The sequence below is a fragment of the Syngnathoides biaculeatus genome, chromosome 19, assembly GCF_019802595.1.
Source record: "Syngnathoides biaculeatus isolate LvHL_M chromosome 19, ASM1980259v1, whole genome shotgun sequence".
NCBI lineage: Eukaryota > Metazoa > Chordata > Actinopteri > Syngnathiformes > Syngnathidae > Syngnathoides > Syngnathoides biaculeatus.
The window spans coordinates 6,414,914-6,425,036 of NC_084658.1; the positions used below are offsets into that span (position 1 = coordinate 6,414,914).

At 41.2% G+C, this 10,123-nt stretch overlaps 1 protein-coding gene across 1 annotated transcript; it reads right to left on the reverse strand.

The window, feature by feature from the left end:
• Positions 1-1,227: 1,227 nt before the first annotated feature.
• Positions 1,228-9,337, reverse strand: LOC133493003 (uncharacterized). Its single transcript, XM_061805901.1, has 2 exons — positions 9,119-9,337; positions 1,228-6,400 (listed from the first exon to the last, which is right to left on the reverse strand). The coding sequence occupies exons 1-2, from the start codon at positions 9,191-9,193 to the stop codon at positions 5,630-5,632; spliced, it is 846 nt and encodes a 281-aa protein (XP_061661885.1). The 5' UTR covers positions 9,194-9,337; the 3' UTR covers positions 1,228-5,629.
• Between the last annotated feature and the right edge of the window lie 786 nt (positions 9,338-10,123).

Consider the following 10,123-nt stretch of genomic DNA (forward strand, 5'->3'; position numbering starts at 1 on the left):
GTTTCCATGTCAACTATATTTTTGCAGTCGTTTCAAAGAAATGTCACACAAATAGCTTATTTTCTACCCTGCTGCCAAATAACATCAATTCTGTCAAATATGACCACGATGAACAAGTGGGTGATGATTTTAAGTCTTGTTCCTGATTAAACATGTTTTATTTTATACGTAAGACAGTGTCAGGTAACTTGATGAATGTGAAGACAAGCCCTGCAGCGCTCTCAGAGGTCCGCCTTTTTATGAGATGATTAAATGCTCCTGAAGGGAAAAAAAAGAAAGAAATTCACACCTATTCTAAGTATTCCCCATCTTTCATGCTTTGGGAAATGTTTGAATATTTCAACATCCCATTGGAGGGACTGGCTGAGCCCCATCACGCCTCAGCACTCTTGCTACCATTTCTGATATTCTCCATGTGCAAAGGGATGAAAGGCTTTCTAGTCATGTTACCATCAAACACGAGAGCAAATGTTGGATGTGTTTCAGCAAATAATAAAACATCAGAAAACAACGCCCAGTGGCAAAGCAAACTTTTCATCCATCTCATTAAGCGTTAATTACGCCAAGCAAGATTTCCCTTTTGAGTCACATCTTTATGCGACAAATCGGTTGGATCCCATTTCACTGTGAAAGGTTTTGTAATCGTCGGGCATGGTTGCAAATCAAAGTGTCAGCACAAGTACGACCTGTGTCGTGGATCATAAAACTGCTCTCGTAGGATGAAAGCAGATACCATAAAAGGCACAGTTGGTGTGACTTCTAAAATTACAAAGTACAACAAAATCAAGCACAGCATATGGGAAGCTTGGTTATTTTAAACGCTCTTAATACAAACTAAGAATTTATAGACGCTAAGACTTGAGGATATTTTTAGGGATAGAAACTAGCAGTGGTTGAAGGTATATAATTAATAGAATCATCCAGCCATTTTCTTCTTCGCTTATCCTCACGAGGGTCGCAGGGAGTGCTGGAGCCTATCCCAGCTGTCAACATGCAGGAGGCGGGGTACACCCTGAACTGGTTGCCAGCCAAACACTGGGCGCATCGAGACAAACAGCCGCACTCACAATCACACCTATGGGCAATTTAGTGTCCAATTAATGTTGCATGTTTTTGGATTGTGTGAGGAAACCGGAGTGCCCGGAGGAAACCCATACAGGGTTTGCACCCACACACATGCAAACTCCACACAGGCGGGGGCCGGGATGGAACCCGGGTCCTCAGGACTGTAAACACTTAACCAGCTGAGCTTGTTTAGGTTAAACATTTTGGTTTTGAATACACCACATTTAACCCATTTATGGGCAGGGTGGCAATTTTTTGCCTTATTGAGTTAAAAGTCTCCTAACGGGCCACAATCAAGGAAATAACACTTGTTTTTCGTTGAACACATAAAACAAAGGGCAAAAAAGATGTACCCTCTCACGGGCAGCGTCCCAAAACGGGACGGGTATGTTATCAGTTCTGTGAAGTCGTACATACTAGAGATATGTTTATTAATCCTTTTTCTAGAACAACACTTACACATTAATAATGCTGAAGGATTAGCATTTTGATGACAAACTTGGTTGCATACTGACCTTTCTCCCTTTCCTCTCTTGGAAAACGCTCCATGTGTACTTGAGGCAGCAATGTTGGGTCAGGAAAGAAAGGGAAATAACTCCGTGCTAACTTTGACCGATGAGTTATCCTCTCCTGATACCAAATTATGGCTTCAGATTAAAACACTTAAATATTTTGATATAGTGAAGGATATAATGCGTGAAAATCATCATGTCCCAAAAATGGGACGCTGCCCATGAATGGATTAAGAGATTTTACAGTAGGCTAAATGTCAATTGGGAGCAACTAGTAGCTTGAAGCCAACACACCTTGTTACATATTTGGAGAAGTGGTGTCATCCTGCCTCATTGCTATTGAAGAATGTTAACTCCCAATCATTTGAGAAGCGGCGCTAAAGGTTATGTGAAAAGTTTGTTTTATGAATTGGAAATGTGAGGGGAGGGAGGAGTAAAACTGTATAACAAAGAAAAACAATTTTATGGTCTCCCTCGGCGGCACAGTGGCCAAGTGGTAGACATTTATTTTTGAATTACTGTCCGCCACCCACCCAGAATGTAAAACGTAATCAAGATTTACAGTCCCTTTCCCTTAAAATAAACGTGCACGACTCAATCCTCCAATTAATTTCAGTTTAATCATTTTGGCTATTCAGACTATCAGAAGATTATTTTTTATTTTTAACTCAATTCGTCTTCTGGACTAAACAAAGCACACCACGCATGAACTAAAAGCACCTTGAATGATTTTCAGTTGGTCCTGTAGAATGCATATTAATAAGCATTAATTTCAGCAATGATTTAGAGTAGTTTAAGTGCTCATTTATTTTCTCCTTTAATCAAAAGAGCTTTTTTCATGCTTGGTGCAGTGTACCTCAATAGTACTAGAAAGACTCAATTTTGGATTTGAGGGAAAATCATCCCATTGAATTACAATTGACATGATTGGAAATAATTCCAATAATGTCCTTTGAAGATGGGGGGAAAAGTGGCTCGGGCCAAAATGAGTAGAAGTGAATGAGGATGTGGAAGATGGGTTGGGGATGGGGGTGCTCACTGGGCCAGCCAAGCAGCAATTGCTCTGCACAGTTGAGCAGTAGAGATAAGCTACAAAGCAGATGCCTGCATATCAAGTGTTTTTCCTTCGTTGCCTGATTTCCAACAGTTGACTGTCCTGATTTGCCCAGTGTTGTTGTCAGTGGACTTGTGTCTGTGTGGCAGGCAGTGTCTAAATGTTGAGAGGATTAGCGGGTGTTTGAGAACAAAAAAAAAGCAAGTGTTTTTGAAAGGGCTCACGCTGGTTGCTAGAAGAGTAGTGCCTGTGACAGGAAAAGTGCAGGGGGCATCAATCATGGGTGGCTCAGCAACCGCAGGAGCAGGAGCCATTGGAGGTGCTTTGACTATGCAGTGGTGCAACTGCTAAATGATGGAAAATTCAAACACAGTAGAATCCCCTTTGATTGTTTCTGATGGGAGCTTAAGAAAGGATCTGCCTAGATATGGCTAGATTGCAGTTAATGTCCTCATATACTCAAGCTATTGTAAAAACATCCACGAGAAAGGACCCTACTTGTAGAACGGGACCTAAGTCTACATTTTCTTTACTTTATGTTGCAATGTGACATGTGTAATTTTGCTAGTTTCATGATGAAACTTTGAAGCATAATGCTTGTCAACCGTAAGTGTTACGCCGTTTGATTTGGATGTTGCTATGGATGCGTCCAATCTTGTTTTCCGCCAGGTTTAATCTAAATCTGTTGTCAATAATTGTTGGTGAGGACGGTAATGATGACTCAACACATACAGAATCTGCACTATGCATATTACGTATATCCCTCATGTATAAGAGTCAATAATTTAAAATTCAAGCCAAACTGTCACAAAAGCAAATGAAAATCCGATGCTAGGTTGTATATCAAATTAAAAATAGGCATCATAAAGAGCTACTAATACAAAATGATTTAAAAAATGTGCTTCTGTAAGTATTTGATACTCTTAACGCCACTCTATACTTGTGCAGTCATGCATTTCGCAATGCCCCATTCCAGCACTTGACCTTCGCATTGTCCCTTGTAAGCACCTCTGCAGAGCTTGCCACACAGTCGTCGAATAAAGTTGCTGCGCAGAGAATGCTGCAGAGTTCATCTCTCGTGATTGTTCCGTTTGAGTCACATTCTCTGATGACCTACTCAACGTTCCTCACAACTTCACATAGCACCTACGCCGCTGTCGTCTTTATCGTAGAACACCCCCCCAAAAAAAAATTCTACAAACATTCTGAAACCAACCAACGCCAGCCCCACCCCAACCTCCAAAGGGTAAAAACTCCAATTGCCAAATTAATGAATGTAATCCATTCAAATGTTTGTTCCAATGAGCAGCAATATAGCGACCACTCAAGAGTTGTACAAAAAGTTCTAAACCCAACCAACCAATCAAAGCAACCTACCAACCCCCAGGGTAAAAAATGCAATTGGCAAATTTAATGAATGTAATAAGCATGTGTAGCGGTGGGCCATAAGTAGAAAACAAATGAGCCGATTAATTGCCATGCGAGTACCATCGACGTTGCTCCTGCTTAGTTAGCACATGCTAATGCCAGATAAACGTTGTGTCATCATTGATTTGAAAATAAATACTAAATAAAAAAAATAAATGTTAAATAATGAAATAAAGAGTTTGACTTTGTTGAGTCTGTTAGCATTTTATTTGCTTGGATTGTGTGTGTACCCACTTAGTCAGTCCAAAAGAATGTATAGAATTACAATTATGTGAATGTTCCAGTTTTTGTATGCTTTTCTACAAATACTTGAACTTCATTCTGATGGGTTTGCTTTAGGTCTTCTCTGTCAGAAAATATGAATACCTCTCCAATGAACAGAGAAAACAAACTGACGCTCTTCTGTTAAGGTCACCTACATTTGTATTTTTTTCTTTTTTTTCAAACTTATTCCGATAACGTTATTCCTGTATCACACATTTCATTGTGAGTTCTGCTTTTGTAATCAGCTACTGTCATGTAAAATGTCTAACAAAATAAATGTCAGAGAGCACAAACTAGCATGCGAATGATGTGATTGCAATAGCGTAAACTAGGATTGATCACATTTAAAGCTTGAAAGTTAAGAACTGGATAGCGTACAGATAAATTGAAGACTTAAAACCACACTATAGTAATTTGTCATTCATAATAGTTTTCAAGACAGTTATGTGGATGATTATTGAACTCTGGCAACCACCGAGGTAAGGATACATTTCCAATATGTTGAAGTCAAGTGGCAAGGTTACAAAAGCACTTCCATCCTGGTATCAATCACTTGCTTCTTTACGAGGTTAGTGTCCACATCAAGGGAAGACCCCCTTTAAATAGACCAGAAAAGGGAGCAACAATACAATTTCGATGAATAATGCATGATAATGATCACGTCTGTCCACGGTTATTCCCTTTTGGAGAGTGTATTCAAACGTTGTGAGGCATTAATATACAGTAATGACCTTAAAACAAAGCAAAAGGGGAGATTTGTTTTTTGCAAGGGTTTGGCGATTGGACTTGGAGCTCTTAAAAATCTTTTCGAAATCTTGACTGGAAGCTCTACTTATTTTGGTCATTTCATTCCATCTCTTCTCAAATCAGGTCAGGGTAAGGATAGTGTTGCACATCCGCAACTTGCACTGGCTGGTGTGCAGCACCTGAATCTGGACAATAGCCGGGGAAATCTGGCCCATTGCTTTCAGAGCCATTTCTTGTACATTTTTGCCTGAGGTACTTGTTGGCCTGCATATGTCTCTTCTGTGCATTAGCAATTTTTTTTTTACACTGTTGCTAAATTTACAAACACTTTTTGCTGATAAATGCTTTACAGGCCTCGTTAAATGCACTTGCTGTCCATTTACCCGTATGCCCTGTCCCATTGGGGACATTACTATTCCATTACCAGGTCCCAGTTCCTTATGTTCCCTCTCCTTTGTAAGCAGCATCTCGTTTGATCACCCTTTGGATAAGAACCATGCAAATACATGTCAAACTATGAGAAAACAAGTCCGGATCGAACTGATGTACTCGATGTGCTTCATTGTGCATCATGGTTTGAATAACTACCCGCCACTTCAGCCGCATTAACAGATGCTGCCGTCGTCTCTTGGTTAACTTTTAATGAATCCTCCAAAGCATTTATATTTTGTTGCTCCTCTGGAGTTTCACATTTAAATCTGCAGGACTGCATCTTTTCCCCATTCTCTGCTACAAGGATGTAATTTTCACGTCGCAATTTTGCAATCAATTCATCCTTTTCTTGAATGACCTCGATCGTGTGCTGTTGGAGGCTCTCCATTTCACTTCTGAAGTACGCAGACATTTCTATATTGTGCCTCCGCATGCTCTCTAGCTCAGTGTTGAAATGGACCGCCATGTCATCCATGTGCCACTGCATGTTCTCCCGCTGCGTCTGAAACTGTTCGGCAGTCTCCTGCTCTCTGTAGACCCACCACTTGTGCCACTCCGCATTTATGGCTGCCGCCATGTTGTTGGCGTCATCTTCAAATCTTTTGGTAAGCTGTTCGTAAGCATCCATCCACGACTTGCTGACGAACACGGTGAGGGTTTCAACGTCAGCCAAAGTGTTGCGGAGGCAATTTATCTCTTGTTCCTTTTCCACAAGCTTTTGTTCCATCTCCCGTCTATCCTTCTGTTCCTGAGCTTTGTGGTGGCACTCCCCCTTCTGCTGCTCCCTCAGGGCAGCAGATCCATCTGCTTGAGCAGAGCTCTCATCAAAGACGAGGCCATTTTGTTGGGACGTGTGGCAAACTTCCTCTGTAGTATCACAGTGATTATGCTGCTGTGCCTGAAAGGCAATGACATATGAATAAGAGTGTAAATGTTCATTCACAGAAAAAGACATTATTTGATTTCTCAGTCATTCATCTGTCTAACTTAATAACATTCAGTCATGAAGGAGATAGCCATCTACTGTTTGTAGGTGTATAATTGGGTGGGCCCTGCTCATGTCCCTCTTTTAATTTATACTTTTATACCAACCTTTTCATTGTTTCATGTTTATCCAATGGCCGTTTTGGATGTTTTGGGCCATGATATTCTTTGGAGCAGAGTATCTGCGTTTGTTACTGTGCACCTTGGCACGGTGACTTCCATGAGTGGGAGCAGAAAATGTCAGCAGCACTCTTGGATTGTTGCCACCAGATTGCGATGGTATGGCCACGGGGAGGTTGCTGTTTCACCCTTAATGGGCAGCATTTTTTTGCAAACAGTCTTGTTTTGTTGAGGGGAAAATGTTGGTGCCATTGAACGGCACAACTGCAAGGAGGAACAGGATGCTTCACACCCCAATGTGGAGTCATGTTTGCACACCCCAGGAGATGACGCAAGGAGCAATGAGTGTCAGCACGAGAAAGTTCCAGAAACGACTAGATGGGCCGAGAAAGAATGAACCAATCTTTCTGTATGCATTTTTAAGGCTGCCGCACACCAAGCAATATGACTGAACCCGACTAAAACTGTTGTGCAGTGTACGAAGTTTGGCGACTATTTTCAGAAGGGGCCAATCCCCCACTGGCTAGTGGCCAGTCAGCCACTGGTTTTGCCACCGTTCAAAATATGACAGAATCGGACTGTTATGGAATACAGCCAATTAAAAGGCACATAAGATTTCACTCACGCTAGAAATACATCTTGTGGTTTTCAGCAAGTGAGATAAAATGGCACGCACGCTGCCTTGACCCAATATAATTACACTCAAGGTATGTTTCTAAATCCAGAAACCTGGCTGCCATTTTCTTTCCATTTCATCCACGCATCCATCAATCCATTTTCTTAGGTGCTTATCCTCACAAGAGTCACAGGGAGTGCTGGAGCCTATCCCAGCTATCAACGGACAGGAGGCGGGGTACACTCTTAACTGGTTGCCAGTCAAACGCAGGGCACATAGAGACAAACAGCCCCACTCACAACCACACCTAGGGACAATTTAGAGTGTCCAATTAACGTTTAGTATTTTTGGGGATGTGGGAGGAAACCGGAGTGCCCGGAGGAAACCCACGCTGGCACAGGGAGAACATGCAAACTCCACACAGGAGGGTCTGAGATTGAACCCGGGACCACAGAACTGTGAGGCCAACCCTTTAGAGCTGCACCACCACGCCGCCATTTCCATTTCACAGAACCAGAAATCGTGACTTTAGTGGAGGTCCACCAAAATTACATCTTGTTTCAGTCACACATTTTCCAGTGATTTACATTGATTTCTGTGCACAAAATTAGGCTGAATTTTCAACATGAATAGTAGCAGAAAATCCTTCATCTTCATTCACGACTAAGAAACCACAGCTAATTTGATTATTTGTTTTCGTAACATTGCAAAAAACTTCACATAAACTATCAAATATTGTTTTATACGAATGAAAACCAAAGCTTGTTGCCAAAATGTACACACGCCTTATGTGTCTATGCTGAGTATGTTAAAATGGTCTTAAAATATCCACATTCTTGCTATCATTCTCACCCACGTCCACTCTTTAGCAACCTCCTTCCGGACTATTATTCTATCTTCATAAATAGAGAAAGTATAATATACCATATATCCAGCATAAAAAACAACAAAGGCTCGCTGTTCAGGGCGTGTGTAGACAGAGGCACATGTGATTCCACACCTGTTTGCGAAGTGCCAAAGTGAAGGGAGCTACAGTGCATTTTCATTGGCAAGTAAGATTTTGTTTGGTGACTTGTAATTGTATAAATGAGAAACTGTTATCAAATTCCTTAACGGGTTCAATAAGGGTCAAATAAAATAACACCCTCAACCAATACTGAACATTTATTTCACAGCAACAGGTCAACAAAAACATACCAAGCTTTTGTGAAAAATGCTTATATCAAAATAGTTATTTCTTAAGAGAAATGAGTGACAATGACCAAACAACTGAGCAAGTGGGGGCTTTAGTCTGTGCACGGGCCTTAATAAACCAAGAACCAAGAAGTGCAAGGTTGCAGAAAACCGCATTGCACCCCCTTGGCATCCTATTATTTATGATACTACTGTCAGTAATGTGTATGTACTCTAAAACGCAGAATTTTTTTTCAACATTTACTCCAATTTAGCAATCCAACACTATATTGTGCTTCCATCCGCTGTTCAAATGAAGCTCAAAATATATGTTTTCCCTTGTACAGAATGTAATATACTTGGAGAGAAATGGCAGCAGGATTTATACTTTGTTGCCAATGGTGAGTTGGCAGTCAATTACAGCTCCAAACACAAATTTGAATGTAATCCAAATAAACCTGTCAGCTGCGTTCCTCTCACAAGAAATCTCGGCAACATATGGCAGACGATAAATCCACGGCAACCAATAATATTGTAGCGTGTCAAAAGATATTTCAGCTGCTCCGTTTGTTACTTAGCAATCTTGCTATTTGCATCAGGCAGTGTTGACGACAGTGCAATACACAAAAGACGTGCTGTACCTCTCTGACTATTATTCAAATCTCAAGTATCTTTGTAGTCGGCGCTTTCTAGTGATTTTCATTTTTAGTTAGACAAACTCACCCTGAGTGGATTGTGCTCTTGCTCAACATTGTCAACGTTCCCGTTCTCATGACTGCTTTTCTCCACCTCATCCATTCTGTTATTCACCGGCCACAAAATTTTTTTAGACTTGAAGAAATTCTCTCAGAGGTTAGCAGATGGATTTTGAAGGCTAGCAACACCTGGAGAACCCTGCGTAGCTCTGACGCAACTCAATAAAATAAATGAACTAAGCAGAATATTGCAGCTACTGAAGTCATAAGGGCTCACACTCGTCACAAAGGAAGAAAGACATAAAAGAGGAGAGGCTCATAGCATGCTCTACATCCCATAATTCACATTATGTAATAGGCACTGCTCAGAATCAAACTGAAAAGGGAAGAAAAGGCTAAATTTTTTTGATATCTCTTATATTGGAAGGACCACTATGGCAAGACTACATTAAACTTAAGCAGGTGTTTTTCGGAGTTCCATCTTCTTTTTCATGGCTTGCATTATAATACCAGGGCAATTGAATGGAACATGACTCTACTGAGACCATCTGGTTCTAAAGTCCACATTGGGTATTTTATGGCATTCAAACCACAAAATTATTTTAAAGATACACATCAAGTGTAGCTACGGTGAATCAGTTGTAAAGTGTTGGGCTCACAGTTCTGAGGACCCAGGTTCGATCCCGGCCCCGCCTGTGTGGAATTTGGACATTCCCCCCGTGCCTGCTTGGGTTTTGCGCGGGCACTCCGGTTTCCTCCCACATCCCAAAAACATAAAACATTTATTGGACACTCTAAATTGCCTCTAGGGGTGATTGTAAGCAAGACACTGTTGTCTGTCTCCATGTGCTCTGCGATTGCCTGGCAACTTGTTCAGGGTGTAACCCGCCTCCTGCCCGGTGACAGTTGGAATAGGTTCCAGTACTTCTGTGACCCACGTGAGGATAAGCAGCTAACAAAATGGATGGATGGATATCAAGTGTAGACTGAGTAATCAGAGGGTTCATTTTTGTGTCTGAGGTTTTTAGTGGTA